Source organism: Hyperoodon ampullatus, assembly GCF_949752795.1.
Source record: "Hyperoodon ampullatus genome assembly, chromosome: 11".
Classification (NCBI taxonomy): Eukaryota; Metazoa; Chordata; class Mammalia; order Artiodactyla; family Ziphiidae; genus Hyperoodon; species Hyperoodon ampullatus.
In genome coordinates, this window is record NC_136924.1 from 42050965 (window position 1) to 42067712 (window position 16748).

Consider the following 16748-nt stretch of genomic DNA (forward strand, 5'->3'; position numbering starts at 1 on the left):
AGTCGCACTACTGCGGAGGGCTGACCACCCGGAGCTCAGGGGGCAGGTCTCTGGGGGGCTCCCTGGGAGCTTCACCCACTCCTCACCCGGTGAGCCTCGACTGAGCACCTGCTGTAAGCCAGGCCCTCCGTGGAGGCCTCCGAAGTGGGTCCCGTGGGAGGAGGCTAAGCGGTGCTGCGCGGGTGCTCAGGAGGGCAGGGGGTCTCCACGTGGCTCTAGGGCCCAGGCTCTCCCACTACCGGTGGGAGCACGTCCTCTCAGAAGGGGGCCCCAGGGCCCCGCCTGCATCGGGACAGGAGACCCAGCCTCCCGAGGGTCCAGGGTCCAGCAGGACGCTGCACCTGGGTGGCCCTGGGGTCAGTTCACGCAGGCGAGGTGCCTGGGGCACCACCAGATGCCCACTCCGGGCAGGGTGTGGGTGCTCGGTCACGGCAGCGTCCCCACTTTGACAGAGCCTGGTGCGTTATACTTGAACAGCGAGTATTTGCTCATGGAGTTGTGTGCAGGCAGTGGCTTCTCCACACAACCAGGCTTACTTGGTGTGGGGCGGAGTGGAGGTCCCCATGGAGGCTGGGGCTCCTGAGAGGATTACGTGTCAGGGCTCTGGACCCCGGATCGTCTGAGCGCCCCGCGCCCCCTCCCAGCAGGTGCTCTGTGTGCAAGGACGTGACAGGTGGGGACTCTGAATGCCCTTGAGTCCTCAGGGCAGGGTCCGCGGGAACCCCAGTACGAGGCGGGGGAGGCTGAGGCCTCAGGTTTGGGGCCCGCGTGCCTGGTGTGCAGGATGCAGACGTCCCTTCGATGCTGGTGGCCAGCCACTCACTCTTGGCAGTGTTTGCTGAATTCCCACCATGGCCCTCCCCTCCCACTGGTGTCCTCTCTGCCTGGTTCTCGACCAGCCTGGTGCGTGCGTCCTGCAGTTCACTTGCTGAGAACTTGCTGTGCTGTCCCCACTGCCCAGTGTCCATTCGCCGCATCTTTCCTGGCTTCCCCTTGAGCCAGGCTGGGTCCTGGGCCGTCACAGACAAGTGAATCAGACGGAGTCCTCTCTCTGGGGCCTGAGTTGGGGCATCCTGCAGCTGAATGTGACTTAGAAATGTGGCGTGCTTACCAGGGGTCATGTTTGCTGAGCCCCTCCCTGTGGAGCTGTGTCACCTGAGGGAATCCCCTCCCAGCACCCTGGGGAGGACCCGTGTTGTCCCTGACAGGAAAAATCAGGACCCACAAGAGAAGATGACAAAGGGCCACATAAGATGGGAGGGGGTCAGGGGGGTCTCTCTGGGGGAAAATGGCACTTGAGCCAGCACTGAGGTCGAGGGGCACCAGCATGTGCAAAGGTCCTGGGGTGGGGTCTGACTGTGGAGGCGTTTGGGCACCTGAGAGAAAGCTCCTGTGGCTTGAACCCAAAGAGCAAAGGTGAGGGCAAGAGCAGAGGGCGTCGAAGTGGGGAGTGGGTGGGGCCTCAGGCTGGAAGGACTCCTCTGTGGCCAGTTTGGGCAGGACAGTGTCAGGTTCTGACTTACACTTTAGAGGAGCCTCTGACTGCTGTTTGGAGCCAGACTGGAGGGTGTGAGGAGAGCTGGGGTGCCAGTTAGGAAGCAGGGTGCGAGCCGGGATGAGAGTGGGTGGGTTTGGGGGTGCTTGGAGGAAGAACCCCGACACGTGAGGGTGAGGGCCCTGCCCATCCGCACCTGGCACGGGGCCCCTCTGCCGTAAATAAGCCAGACTGAGAGGGGTGGGGGCATAGCCCCCTTGGGGCCGGGGGTCCGAGGCCTGGCTTCCCGCAGCCCTGGAGCAGGGCCTCTGCTCTCCTGTCGCCCGTCTCCGTGGCTGCTCTTCGCTCATTGCCTGGCCCCGGCTGGACTCTGCTTCTGAGTCTTAACTTGGAAATGTCCCCCAGGCTCTAGGCAGAGGCTGGCCCCTCCCCCTGGCCCCCCTTTACAGAGTCTCTTCTGTGCCCCTGGGAGGCACCAAGTCCAGTGGGTTGGGAGGCCATGGTCCTCAGGGAAACTAGGCAGCACGAGGGCCATGCTGCTTCACCCCAGGACTGAAGGGGGGGGGGTCCCTGGAGGAGACCGTGGCTAACAGGAGCCAGGTGGGATGGCTCCCTGTGGGCTTGGTGTGGTGTCCTCTCAGCCCCCTTGTCTGGAGGGTTTTCTCCCAGGGTGTGGGTGGGACCACAGGGCCCTGAAGAATGCTGAGCCACATGCCCAGATCAGGGCAGAGCCCAGCAGGAGGGGCAGCGCGGGAGGCCCCGAGGACTCCAAATATTTACCGAGCACGTGGATCCCGGCACTCAGCAAACCTAAATATCTGCCCCTTGTTAGGGGCCAAATCGGGCGAGTCCTGAACTCTCCAGGTGGGAGGTGGGGCTGGTGCCTCTCCTTCCTGCTCCCACCCTGGACGCCCCCAAGAGGCAGCAGGGTCTCCCCATGGCTCTGCCTGCACGGGGCGGGCTGGCCGCCGTGTAGACACGGCCGCTCTGCCAGCCCGTCTGTTTCTGGGACCTGGGCCTGCCATACTGACCTTGGCCTGAATTTCGGGGTCTTGGGCTCGGCCCTGTGTCCCCAGGTCTGGTGAGGTGGCCAGGACAGGAGAGGAACCTGCTGCGTCCCCCTGAGCCCCATCCTATCCAGAAAGCAGGTTCCAGGCCAGCGAGGGTCTCACTTGACCAGCAGCGAGGGCAGCGGATCCTGGCCTCCCCTGGGCTCCAGTCCACGCCCCTGATTTTGGTGAATTAGTTGGTCACATTCTGAGGTCTCAGGAATGCCTTTTGGGACTTGCCCAAGTGAAGCTTCTCCTGTGGGAATTTCCATTGCAGCCTGTCAACCCCACGATTGGGGTGGTCTGTGACCCACCGCCCGGACCATGGCTGCCACACGCCACACATGGGGCTGACTTCTGGGTAGAGGGAGCGCTGAGCTGACCCTCAGCCAGACCCTGGAGCCTGCCGCTGCACATACACCAGCCTCGGTCCCACCCAGCAGGCCAGTGACCCTGACCCTGGGCCATTGTGGTGTTGGCTCAGAAGTCTGCTGACCTCCTGGGCCGGGGAGAGTCGTCCCTCTGTCACTGTTGTCAGAGTTCACGTTCCTCTGTCCGGGCGGCTGCTCGGTCTGTTTTCCCCGAGGCTGTTGAAAAGGCTCCCCTTGGACATGGCTGGTGGGGGCCATGGGCTGGGCATCCGGGGTTCATCCTGCCGCCTGCTGACGCTCCCCGAGGGCTCCCGCGCTGTGGACGCTGTGGGCCGGAGCACTCGGCACCCGCAGGGTCGGGTAGGCCCTGTGCTCGCAGCTGCTGCTGAGTTACACCCTGCAGAGGGCGCTCAGGAGCCAGCGCCTCACCAGTGTAGGCTATTGTCATTGTCACCAAGCGACCAGGGGAGTTGGGTCTCAGGGGAAAACATACTGACCGCAGGCTGAGCTGCAGGTGGGCGAGCACAGCCCCACCCCATGGGAGCCCATGTGGTCCCTTGCCCGGGACCATCTCGGGGACTCTGGCAGGCGCTACCCCTGCTGCCTGGACGCTCCCCTCTCAGGTGCACGGGGCTCGATCCTTCTCCGCAGCCCTGCTCACATTTGCCCTCGGCTCAGGCTCACTGAACAGGGCTGTTCCTACGGCCCAACCGCCCCCCCACCCCACCCCCACCAAGGGTGGCTCTCTGTTTGGGTCACTTCTTTATCACAAGTGTCTGGAGTGTGCCTGGTACACAAGGCTGCCCAGTGCTCACTGGTGAAGTGGCCGATGCGGGCTCTGAGCTGCTCTGGTTCAGCCTGGCCCAGGCCGTCAGGTCTGTTTTGCAACTTTAGCTGTTTGCAGAAAAGCAGAAACGGGATCACTGGCCCAAAGCAGCTGCCTGCGGAGGGGCTGATCTCTGGTCTTGGCCCTCGACACGCTGTCGCATGGGGAATGGGTGTCTGTTGAGGATGTGACTCCACGTGGCTTTGTAGCTGGGCCACGGCATGCGCTGCGGCTGCCGTGGCTGTGTCCCTGCTGCACTGCTGTCCCATCTGCACGTGGGCAGCCTTGCCCTAGGGCCCCGGTGGAGCCGAGCGAGGGGTGTGGCGGCGGCCTCGTGTGCCTCTTCGTAGCACCAGGGCCTCTGCCCTCTGTGAGTCTGGGGCCTGCCTGTCCCGGGTGGGCGGTGGCTCCTCCAGGGTCGCATCTTCGAGAATGCTGAGGAGTGAGGGCTCACGTCCAGGAAATGCAGGAGGTGGGCAGAGGGATGGGGACTGTGTCGTCGTGGGGCTGTGACGAGAACGGTACCATGTACCAGTTTAGAAACAAGAAAAAGCGATTTCTGACGTGACTTGGGTCTCGTATCTGCAGGAGCCTTAGGCCTGAGGGAGGTGACCTAGGATTTCCAGGTGGACTCGACTGCATCTTACAGTGATTACATCGTACAAAGGACTTGGGGCGGGACCCTGGAGAAGTCGCCTGCAGCCACCTGTCATTCCCCAAACGTCTGTGGGGTGACCGAGTGGGGAGGGGCTTTGCGGGATGGCGAAGGAGTTCCCCACCCGGAGGACAAGGGTCCTGGTTGTAGCTGGGCTGTGCTCACTTCTGGGGGGCCGGGGCGGAGAGCAGGAGCCCTTCACTCACTCACTCAGCAAGTGCTCGGGGCTCTCGGGTGCTCGGTGTGGACTGGCCCCTAGGCCCAGTGCTGAGCCCTAACTTTTAAAATTTTTAAATTTATGGTTGATTTACAATGTCGTGTTAATTACTGCTGTACAGCAAAGTGATTCAGTTATATATACATTCTTTTTTATATTCTTTTCCATGATGGTTTATCCCAAGATATTGAATATAGTTCCCTGTGCTTTACAGTAGGACCTTGTTGTTTATCCATTCTGTATATAATAGCTTACATCTGCTAACCCCAAACTCCCACTCCATCCTTCCCCCAGGGACCCCCTTCCCCTTGGCAACTACCAGACTGTTCTCTATGTCCCTGAGTCTGTTTCTGTTTCATAGATTGGTTCATTTGTATCATATTTTAGATTCCACATATAAGTGATATTGCAGGTATTTGTCTTGCTCTGACTTATTTCACTTAGTATGATCATCTCTCGTTGCATCCATGTTGCTGCAAATGTGAGCCCTCACTCTTGAGTCAGCGGGTGATGCTTCCCGCTGCCCGGGGCTCTGGTCTGGGCCTGCAGCAGGACCAGCACCCGTCTGCCTCTGGTTGTGACCTTGGGCCTTCTGCACGGCCGGTGCTGCCCGGGCATGTGCACGGCGGGCGGTGCACGCATGTTCTCTCCCATGGTGGGAGGAGGGTGGGTCTATCCTTAGCCACCCTCCCCCCCACCGTGGGCTCTTTGCTCCCATCGTCCCTGCAGCCTGGCTAGGCCCCCTACCCCACCGTCAGTGCCCAGGTAGGAGGAGAGCCGGAATCCCCGCCCTGGACCAGACTTAGCTCAGGAGCATCTGTGTCCCCCATGGAACTGCAGGACTTGCGTCAGGCTGGACTGGGCCTCTTCATCGATGCATGACTCACGTCTTCAGTAGAGGTAGCTGAGGTGCTTTGGGGGAGACACGAGAAGTGCAGGACTAGACTGTATGCAAAGTGGGTTCTGGAACCTTCTTACACACCCTTCTCCTTCTGCTCTTTGTGCCCAGCCGTCAGAGGGGTGGCCGTCCATGGTCCTGATCACCTCCCTGTCCACGGTGCTCTCTGAGGCCCCCTTCCTCACTAAGCTCAGGCCGCCCTGGGTCCACAGGCCCAGAGGGTCTGTGTCTTCACTGCAGCTCCAGCCTGGAGGTGGGAGGAGACCCGTCCTCAGGAGTGTGGGCTGGGTGGCTGCTTACGGATCTCTTGTGTTGTGTGGCTGGTTCAAGTCATCTGGAACCTTCTTGCCAAAAGCTAGACTCGCCGGCCTGGGTGTCTGAGTGCAGTGAGGCCCTCTGGGGAAGAGGGAGTCAGGACCACCCCTCAAGGGCTCAAGCCCCTGCCGAGAAGGTTGCACTGGACTCTGGTGAAGATTTAAGTAGAAAGGACATGGCTGGGTTTGCTTCTTAGGAACCGAGTGTGAACTTCTGGGAGTGCCAGTTCCTCAAACTCGGTTTGCTTAGTTCGAAGCCTTTGAGCTTTGCTCGTGGCACATAAAAACCAAATGGAATCGCGTGTGTTCGCGCAGATTCTGCAGCGTGAGTCACAGTACAGGTGTCCCTTGAGGAGAGCAGGATGGCTGGCCAGGGCAGCGTGCAGATGCCCACACCCAGGAGAGGCCGCAGCTGGCCTGTCAGCACAGCGTCCTGGCCAAGAGCCTGGGCTCGGGAGCCAGACCGCCTGAGTTCATGCCCTGTTATGAACTGAACGTTTGCAGCCCCCAAAGTGCACGTGCTGAAGCCCTCACCTCCATGTGGTGGTGGTGAGAGGCGGGCCCTTGGGAGGCGATTAGGGTTAGCTGAGGTCACGATGGTGGGGCCCCGTGATGGAATCAGTGCCCTTATAAGAAGAGGAAGAGACGCCGGAGCTGGCTCTCTGCCTTTGAGGACACAGCGAGAAGGCTGCCGTCTGCAGGCCCCGAAGAGAGTCCTTGCCAGGAACCTAATCTGCCGGCACCCTGACCTTGGACGTCCAGCCTCCAGGGCTGTGAGAGATAAATGTCTGTTGTTTAGGCCACCCGGTCTGTGGTATCTTGTTATAGCCACCTGAGCACACTAAGACACGCCCACCTCCACTGTACAGTCTCCAAAAAGGGAGGCCTCATCTGTGCATAGAGTCTGGCTGGTGGTCACCCCTGGGGACGGGGCAGGACAGGATGCAGGGTGGAGGGAGTGGCAGGGGCTGCTGTGGGGCCTGAAGCGCGCAGTCTCTGGATCTGGGTGTCGTCGTGCGGTGTCTGGTCGTGCAGAAATGCAGAGCGACGTCCACTTAGGGCGTGTGCAGCCATGTGTGCACGAGGTTCCTGTCGCCTCTGCAACAGATTTCGACAAACTGGGGGCTTAAAGTAGCCTCCTTATTCTCTTACAGTTCAGAGGCCAGAAGTCTGAAATGAGCGTCACAGAGCTCAAGTCAAGGTGCGGGCGGAGCCGTCTTCCTTCTGGAGGCTCCGGGGGAGACTCTGTGTCCTTGACTTCCAGCTCTAGACGCTGCCTGTGCCCCTGGCTCTTCACAGTCAGCAGGACAGCACCTTCCTGTCTCCTCTCTCTGACCCCTGACCCTCCTGCTTCCTCCTGAGTTTCCATCATTGTGATGACATGGGTCCCATGCACGTAATCCAGGATACACACCCATCTGGAGATCCTTATCACTTCTGCAGGGTCCCTCTGTCCGTGTAAGGTGCTTAGTCACAGCTTCCAAGGTTACGATGGTCCGTCCTTGGGGCCATTCCTCAGCCCACCCCACACTCTCAGAACAGCAGCTACCTGGCACTGGCTTCCATCACACCCGGAATAAATGTCGGGTCCTCATTCTGTCTTCCCGGGCGCTGATGCCCCGCCCGCATCTCACCTGTGACCCCTCCCCCCAGCCCACAGCCCCTCCTGCCTTCGCCTCACCAAGGCTGCTCCCTCTGCATCCCACACTCTCCCCCTGACCCCTACCCTGCCGGTCTGCGACCTTCTGTTCATCCAGGTTCTGACTCAGACACACCTTGGTGCAGCTTCTCTCGAGCTCCCGCTCACCCTCCCACTGTACCCCTCACCGTCCCGCCGCACGGCTCTCAAGTGGTCGGCAGCCTGGTGGCGGAGCTCTCTGCCCCTCATGTGGGCTTTGCTCTGCGGCCGAGACCTCCCAGAACTGCACCTGCTGCACGTGTGTCTGTGGAGTGACCAAGTGCCGCCAGCGTCCCTTCCTTGGGGTGTCCTGCCCCCGTGGAGGTCGTTTGGTGAAATGCCTTATGTGTGTCTACCTTGAATGGGTTTTCTTTAGGAAAGACACCCTCACCCTTGCTTTGCCCCAGATCTTGCCCTGACTGTGTAAGAGGAGCCCCGGTTGATAGACTCCTGCAGGTGTGCCCCCCAGGAAGGAGCACGAGAGCTGCTGTTGCCAGTTGTCTGAGTGCTTTGCAGACCAGCCCTCTCTCGGCACCTCTGCATGGGGGGGCAGAATGGACCACATGACACTCACCGGGGCTTCTCTCCCCTCACAGAGGAGGAGCTCCGGAAGCTGCGAGAGGAAACCAACGCGGAGATGCTGCGGCAGGAGCTGGACCGGGAGCGGCAGCGGCGGATGGAGCTGGAGCAGAAGGTCCAGGAAGTGCTGAAGGCCAGGTGAGCGGGGGGGCAGGGCCAGGTGAGGAGCTCAAGGCCAGGTGGGGAGGAGGGGAGAGCCAGGTAACACTGTCACCCAGGTAGCGTTGCCCTCTCGGTAGGTAGCGGTCCCCTGAGCCAAGACCCTGCTCAAACCCTGAGGTGGCCGGTCCCCATGAGCGGCCACCGCCACCCTCCCAGCCCCTGCCGGACCCAGGGCATCAGGAGGGTACGCGGGTGAGTGGTGACGGTGGGCCTGGCCCCGACTTTCTGGGCTGAGTCCTGCCTGTGCCCACAGCTGTGATCCTGGGAAAGTTGCTGCCTTCCTGTGCCTCGGGGCCTTCATCTGGAAACCAGTGGCGGGGGGAGGGTGTAGGTGCTCCTGTTGCACGCTGGGGGGGGAACGGGGGGAGTCTCAGCTGAGCCCTGGGAGGTCTGGCCGGGCAGGACTGAAGAGGGACGCAGAGCCCCCAGAACCACCGGACGTCCCCCCAGGTCTTGGCCAGCAGTCGCCCCCAGGACCCTGAGACCCTGCCCAGCTGCCTTTGTGCTCGCACGCTCACTCCCCCCACCCTGCCCCACTGCCCACTTGGACACTCCCCTGCCCCGAGCCCCTGACAGCACCCTCGGGGTTGGCCTGCCATGGCCAGTCACCTCCTTCCAGCAGGGTCCCTCCATCCTGGGGCTGCCAGAGGCCGCCCCAGCTTGCGGAGGGGGTGGTGTGGACTCCCACCTCTACCCACGCGAGCTCGGCCCCTGCCTCATGGCGCTGCCAGCAAGAAGTGGGTCATTCCAGGGGGATATTTGCAAGTCGTAAGAGCTGTGTTCTTCCCATCCTGATAAAAACCCCCAGGGCTCCCTGTCCCCCTGTGTACAGTCCAGGCTGGTGGCCTGGCAGACGAGGCCTGGGAGCTGAGGCCGCCAAAGTCTCCATCCCTCCCCCTCACCAGCCTGGCCTCTGGCCCTGCATCCCTTTGTCCAGGCCCCCCTGGCCTGAGTGCACAGCTCTCTCCAGCTTGGGACACCCCAGTCAGAGCTGGCTTTTCCGTGGGGTGGCCTGGCATCACTGTCGTTGCTGACTGTCGTCACCACGGTGGGGCTCTGAGCAGAGCCCCGCTCCAGGTACCGCGCCGCGCGGGCTTTAGCTGCTGGAAAGGCCGAACCTCCTGTGCTTCGTGCTGGCCTCCTCGGGGTCTCAGCAGCTGATTCTCAGCCCCAGGGAACGGGTGGCACTTGGTTCCCTGGGGGAGAAGGTCCTTTAGTTTCCTGCTCTGCCGGGTGTTAGGACAGCTCCGTGGGCTTTCTGGTGCCCCTGAACGAAGGCCACCTGCCTGTCCCACAGGTCAGCGTGGCCCATTCTGCAGTTGTCTGGGGCTCCCCGCGGGGCCCCCCGTGTTGGGGCAGGGTGTCACTTGCTTTGCCGGGCTACAAGGCCGGCACCCCTCCCTGGACCAGAAATCGGACCACGGCTTCAAGCAGTACTTTCCCTGATGTTAAACCTTATGTGAAAATCTGTAGATGTTCAAATTCAATTACATTTAATAACGCAAAGAGGTGCAGCCAGTGACCTGACCTGGGACGACTCTGGGAGATCCAGGTGCTTGGCTGGGTGTGGGGTGTATTCTCAGCCCGCTGGCCGGCCGGGCCTGGCCTCTCATGGCATGTCACAGTGCTGTCACCCACACTGACACGCTTCTGTCTGATGCAGTTTGTATTTATGTGCGGCTTTACCGGAGGCCATGCTTGCCCTGGTGGCGTGGGGCGGCGCTCGGCCTGAGAGGACCCCGTGTGCCAGCTCCCTTTGCAGGGTCCGTGTCTTCTGTCTTCCACCCTCCCACCACCCCCAGCCCGCTCTGGGGGTTTAATCCTTGTCCCTTCACCAAAGCCCCTTGGGTGCCTGGCCCCTGATAGGTTCTGAGGCTGCAGACAGATCTGTTTCTCACAGGCCTGCTTGGGGACCAACTGGGGATTACAGGAAAGGAACATCCAGGCCCGGACCGAGGAAGTAGAAGCTGAGGGTCCTGGGGAGCATGGGGTTTGGGGGGGTTTGGGGGGGCTTAGGGTTTAGGAACCTTCTGGAAGCTGAGACCTGAGGGAGGAGAGGAACAGGGAGAAGCAGGTTCCAGGCAAGGGACATCCTCTTTCCTTCTTATCCTGGTGCCCATCTGGGGTCTCTGTGGGCCGTCCAGGGTGGGCAGCTGTGTGGAGGGCCACCTTCACGCCTGGGCGCGCGCGCACACACACACACACACACACACACACACACTCTCTCTCCATCTGCAGGATTAAAACATGGTAGTTTATAGAAACCCCTGTTTTGCTTTTTAAGAAAATTCCTGGGAAATCGCCTTGGTTTAAGCTTACTCAAGGCGAAGCCCACGTCCAGTTATCGGTCCGAAAGCAACATGGAGAAACTGCCTTTGACCTCCACTGGCTTCTGGTCAGGCCCTGCCCGGGCCCCACCCTTGGGTTTGCTCTCAGCGGCACCTCCCATGGCTCCTCCGCCCTCCCGGCTGCGTTGAGGGGGCCGGAGGGTGCGTGTCATCCTCCTGTGCTGCACTGCCCACCGTGTTGGCTGGGGCTTTGGCCGGGGCACCCGTGTGGGAACTACACAGAACCTGGTGACTGCCTCCTGTGCCCAGCCTGGCCCTGACATGTGGCCCTGGCACCCCCTGCCCATGAGCTTCATCATCTGTCCTGCGGCCTTGGGTTGTTGCCGGGGGGATAATTAGATTCTAGAAAAGCCCCCCAGGCGCGCTCCACATTAAACATCAGCGGAGGTTGTTCCAAAACATTTAGAAGAATCCACAGTTATTAGGAGTACAAGGGCCCTTTCTTCTGATGAAGTGAAGTCCCGGGGCGTTCGTGCTGCTCTGAGGCCACCGCTCACTCCCCACCTACCCGGAGCTGCGGGTGGGCCCGGCTGGGAGGCCCTGATTCACTGTCTGCCCTCTGCTTTCCTCTTCATGTTTAGAACATGATTGCTGTGCGCTGTGTTGACAGTCTGTTTCCCACGTCCCATGCACGTCACAGGCACTCATGATGTTCCATATGTGGTGTGACGGGAAGAAGGTAAAATTCCCCGCCACCTGGAACACCTGCGCCCGTGTTGCCAGCCGTCTTTCCCTGCAGGCAGCTAGCAGCCCATTTATACCTAAATACCTGTCCGATTCTAGCGGTGATTATGTTGGAAAGATCACACAGCCAGTGGCTGTGCAGTATCACAGATGCAAGCCAAATGGTACCAAGCACAGCACCCCAGACAGCCCCGCCGGCCACTCAGACCCCAGGCCTACCTGTGGCTGAGTGATGCGTGTCCTTCAAGCCCACGAGTCCTCAGTAGCACACCTGGGCCCGGGCTCTGGTGGGAGCCCATTTGTTAGTGCTTCCCTGTGTGAGCTGCCTCTTCAGGACCCCCGGCCGGTTCAGGGAATGTCCTGGTCCGGAGGCCTGGACACCTGCCCAGGAACAGAGGGAACCCAGTGTGGAGTCTCCTGCGTGCCCCAGCTCCCCTCCCGTTCCCAGTAAATCCCCGTTTGTCAGTAGCTCTGAGCATGGATGGCCATTTGGGCAGCCTGGCTACGGGGAGGGGTGGGCGTGGAGGCCTAGCCCCCTCCTCTTCCACCATGGCTCCCTTCTCTGGGACCCCCCTCTGCCTCACGGTTCCCTGTCCACTGCTTCACGAGGCTGCAGGCTCGCCCCCTGCTCACCCTGCCCTCCTCGGGTCCAGCTTGTCCTCCACGCTTCCTGCTTCGGCACAGCGTGGCCGGGAGGGGTTGCAGTTACAGGCTATAAACCCGCAGAGCAGGTTGGTTCATGGAGATGCTGGAGTGGGGTTGTTACCGGGTCTAAGCTGGTACTGCTCACTGCACGACGGGCCAACATCGAGAGGCGAGTTGTTGGGACAGGGAGCAGCGACTTTATTCCGAAAGCCAGCAAACCAAGAGGATGGTGGCTCGTGCCCCAAAGAGCCCACTTGCCTGAGTGAGAATTCAGGCTCCTTTTATACGAAAAGGGGAGGGAGAGTAAAGCCAAACGCTTCCTGGTTCCCATCAGCCCCCAGAGAGGATGTGTTCATTTCTTCCTCCCTGCAGTCATTCACAGGTGGGCCTGGGCAGGAGGTTTCCTGGGAGCTAAACAGAGGTAATTTAGCTTAACGCTCATTACTGGGAGGCACGGTTCCCAGAGATGGGCCACTATGTATAATTTAAGCTTATAGGCAGCATCCCTTTAGCGATGAACTTGTGATAGGATACAGAGGTTCTTCCCTTTTACAAGATCACGTTGTGTTAACAGAGCAGGATGCCGAGGGTGCGCACCTGCCGAGGGTCTCCCAGCCCCACTGTCTCTGTCCTGGCAGAGCCCTCCGTGCCCCACCCCCCCAGTCCTGCCGAGGTTTGCCTGGGTTGCCACTTTTCCCACATCCTGGGATCTCTGCTGCACTGGGAACCACAGCAGCAGTGTGGCGTGTTGGTAGCCCAGGCCAGTGCAGGGTGAGGAGGGCAGGTGGGCTGGCCAGTCAGCCAGGGGGTCCAGCCAGTGGCTGGGGGCCAGTCCGTCAGGGCCTGTGGTTGAAAGTCAGGTCTGTGGTCAGGATCTGGCAGGTGGCCAGGAACTCCAGGGAGGCTCTGAGGCCAGGTGACTGCTGTGGTCAGGTGCAGCTAGGCCGCAGGGGCAGGGAGCTGGGCAGGTGGCCGGCATGGACCAAGCTGGGACCTGTGCACAGCTTGCCAGGCAGGGGCTCACCCAGCCTGTGGCCTTGCATGGTGCTTGCTAAACATGTGTGTCGCTGAGTACCTTTTCATTAGCAGGCCAAGTTACTAGTATAAGAGCTGTTTATTCTGAGCTTAACATTAAGTAAAGCAGCAGATGGGTCAAAATTAACAGGAAAAGAAAAGAGTTGTATGTTTCAGACAGTGTTTGGTCATCAAAAAACAAGAAGTGTAGGACTTCCCTTGTGGCGCAGTGGTAAAGAATCCGCCTGCCAATGCAGGGGACACGGGTTCGAGCCCTGGTCCAGGAAGATCCCACAAGCCGCGGAGCAACTAAGCCCGTGCGCCACAACTACTGAGCCTGTGCTCTAGAGCCCGCGAGCCGCAACTACTGAGCCCACGTGCCACAACTACTGAAGCCCCCGCGCCTAGAGCCCGTGCTCTGCAACAAGAGAAGCCACCGCAATGAGAAGCCCGGGCACCGCAATGAAGAGTAGCCCCCGCTCGCCGCAACTAGAGAAAGCCCACGCACAGCAGTGAAGACCCAACGCAGCCAAAACTAACTAACTAACTAACTAAAGTATGCCCATGAGGAATGCAGCTCTGTGCTTGCCCTACTGCCCTCACCCGGCATTTGAGCTGAGCAGCCAGGACCCCAGAGGGATCCCTGAGGGTGGCCCCGTGGGCGCGGGAACCTTGCGAAGCCCGGACTCATCATGCTGTATCTTGAGCTAACAGAGATCTTGCTTATTCTCCCCTCTCTTTAAGAGCCGAGGAGCCGCCCGCTCAGCAGCCTCCGAAAGGGCAGGCCCAGGGCAATAATGGAGCAGGTAGGCCTGGGGGACGGAGATGGGGTGGGGGTGGGGGGTCGGTTCTGTTCCCGGGTGCACCTGCTCACTTCCGGGGATCCCCTCCTGTTGGAACTGGGTGTCTCTGATTACCGGTTGGTGAGTCTCCATAGCAGGTGCAAGGCATTCGATCAAAACATGACTTTATTTTCTCCTAAAAATACAATGCGACATCTCTCCCAGCCCTTCCCCAAAGAGGAATCATGTCGCGGTCACACTGGCTGCTTGGCCCCTGGCCTGGCGACCTGCTTCCAGAGGCCGGCTGTCCTGACAAGGGGGTGAGTGGGGAGGCGGGGTCAGCTGCAGGCCTTGTGCCCCAGCACCCCCAGGTCAGGACGCAGAGCTCTTTTCAGTGCCTTTTCTTCCCATCCTGGGCTCCAGTTCCTTATCCCCCTCCACACTTGGCACTTTCTGAAATTGTCCTTCAGAGGATGGCATGGGAGGAAACTGGGCTTCTCGAGGGGCCAGATTTGTGGTGGACCCAGGCCTCTCTCAGGCTGAGAAGGTGGGAGAGGGAATAGGGTTAGGGTTGACGGTAAGCCCCTGCCTGTGCTGGGGGCTCAGAGGGCTACACCAGGAGGGCCTTTGGTTAAACCCTGCCCAGTGTAAAGGTGAGGAGACCAAGGCCCAGGAGGGAAGGCCTCTCAGGCTTACGCTCCAGGTGGAGGCTGAGCTCAGACCAGAGCCGGCTCCTGACCCCCTACCTGCCGTCCAGAGAGGGAGACGCCTCTTTCCCAGGGCCCCGGTGCTGGACCCCGCAGACAGGCCAGCTGGGTGCGGCATTGGCTGCTGTGTCCACTGGGTCATAGTCCCCTTAGGTTCATGACCAGTGGCCCAGGTTTCAAGCCAGGAGCAGCACTAGGGCCCCCCACCCCGCCAAGGCCCCTGCTGTGTGTGGCAATTGATGAGCCTCCTGCACTCGTGGGAAGTGTCAGAGGAGAGTCCTTCCACCCCGTCCCCACAACGAGGGTCACCGTGTCGTGCTCTGTGTGGGAGGTGGGGAGTGTGGGGAGGGAGGGAAGGACCCCACCAAGTGCAGCCCCGAGGACGTAGGTGGGGGGGACGGGTGCTCTGCGTGGTGCTGGGGCAGAGCGGGGCTGGGGAGCGCCGTGAGGCCTGTCCACTCGGGCAGCCCACCTGACCTAGACCCGGGGTCGGCGAACTACAGCTCCCCATCCGCCTTTACATTGAAAAAAATCTTTTTACACTTTTAAATGGTTGGAAAACAATCAAAAGGATTTGACACGTGAACGTTACATAAATTTCAAATTTCAGCGTCGTCAGTGTGGTTTCATGGGGACGCAGCCACGCCTGTCCCATTACTCACTGTCCACGGCTGCTGTCCAAGCGGTTATAGGGCTGAGCCTGCCTAGGCTCTCACCCTAAAGACCCTGTCGTGCCCCAGGTGGGCTGCGAGAACCCAGGGCCCTTGTCGCCCTTCCTCTGGGCATTTCTGAGCCTCGCGGCCTCTGTGTGCACCGGCCTCCGTCCCTTCGAGCTGGCAGCACACGACCACCTGCGTGCACTCCATCCCCCTCTAACTGTGGTGGGACGGCGCCCCCTGCGGGCGACTCCACGACCTGCTCTCCGAAGGGACAGACTTGTTCCACGGGATTCGGGCTGGTTTTCTCGAGTCTGATGTGGGTGACTTCACTCACTGGGGCCACCAGCGGACCACAGCCCCTGACGCATGCCCACTGGCTGTTCCCCAGGGTCCGGGTGTCCCTGGGAGTGAGCCCACCTGGCCACTTCCCAGACCAACCAGTGTACCCGGCGGTGGGGGGTGGTCAACGCAGCGCCAGCAGTGGGCTGAGAGCCTGCCTGGACAGCACCTGCGCTGGGGACAGCCTCCAACAAGCCGAGGGTCGGTGTGAGGAACACGGGGGCCCCCGGGGTCTGCGTTGGTTGGTTTGCACCTCGTGGGGAAGTGGGTTGGGCTCTGTCCTCAGGGCACCCGGCCCCTCACAGTTCTGGCGTGGCCGTGCCCTCGCCGGCCCGGCCGGGAGCCCCACCCACCAGTGCCCCGGCGTCTGCCGCTCTGTAAGGCCCCTCTCGGCCTGCTGCCCTCACCTGGACCCCCGCCCCATCCTGCAGACCGACGGAGCCAGGGGCTGTGCCCCCGTGTCCAGAAGTGGTTCTATGAGAAATTCGGGGAGTATGTGGAGGACTTCCGGTTCCAGCCCGAGGAGAGCACGGTGGAGACGGAGGAGCCCCTCAGCGCCCGGAGGTGGGGCCCGGCTGGAGGTTGGGGTGGAGGGGTGGCCCCCGGGGCCCGGCTCTGCGGCTGTCCCGGCAGGACAGGCCTCCTCGGGGTCGGCAAGCAAAGCCGGGGAGGTTGTGCAGGGGGCGGCCGCACGGCCGTGCCCCCCAATCAGTGGTCGTACTGGTGCTTTGCCACAGACACCACGCGGGGACGGTGGCGACCCCGAGAGTGCCCGCGGGCCGGGCTCTCAGACTCGGGTGGGGGCAGCGTGGGCGGGAGACGAGGAAGCCGCCCCCTGTGGGTCACCCATGCTCCCCGGGGGCCCGCAGGGAGCTGCGGGGTCAGGACGCGGCTGCAGCCGAGTGGGTGCTGGCGCTCATCTCTTCCCCCCTCTTAGGTTGACCGAGAACATGAGGAGGCTCAGTAAGTACCCGGCGTGGACTTAGTAAGTACCTGCTTGTCGCTGTGGCTGTGTGAGCCGCTGGGGCCGGGGCTGCCCGGGCGGTGACTGTGGTCTTACACTGAACTGGACTTGCTTCTGGAAGCACGTTTTTCAGGAGTTCCCAGCCCAGCCTTCTTCCTAAGGCTGTGGGAAGTATGTCCCAGGCCCACCCCGTCTGTCTGTCCGCCCCTGGCCCGTGGCCAGAAGCCGAGTTTCCCTCCAGGCCTGGGAGCCCCAGCGAAACGTGGTGCTTCTCCAGATACTTGTCAGGGCCCGGGGTGTGCGGACTAAACCCCCATTCCCCGCCTGCGGGCACAGGCCGGGGCAGACAGGCAGACAGATGT

General features: G+C 61.3%; 1 protein-coding gene across 2 annotated transcripts in view; it reads left to right on the forward strand.

The window, feature by feature from the left end:
* The window catches only part of GRAMD4 (GRAM domain containing 4), a gene marked incomplete at its 3' end in the record, with an annotated part of 41954 nt that overhangs the window by 15010 nt on the left and 10196 nt on the right, over positions 1-16748 (forward strand). The window contains exons 3-6 of one of the 2 annotated variants that reach the window (XM_079715361.1): positions 8100-8220; positions 13680-13741; positions 15779-15986; positions 16360-16385. In XM_079715361.1, the coding sequence (XP_079571487.1) occupies positions 8100-8220; positions 13680-13741; positions 15779-15986; positions 16360-16385 (417 nt within the window). The remainder of the gene's footprint in view (positions 1-8099; positions 8221-13679; positions 13742-15778; positions 15987-16359; positions 16386-16748) is intronic. The other variant, XM_079715362.1, reaches the window with a different exon arrangement.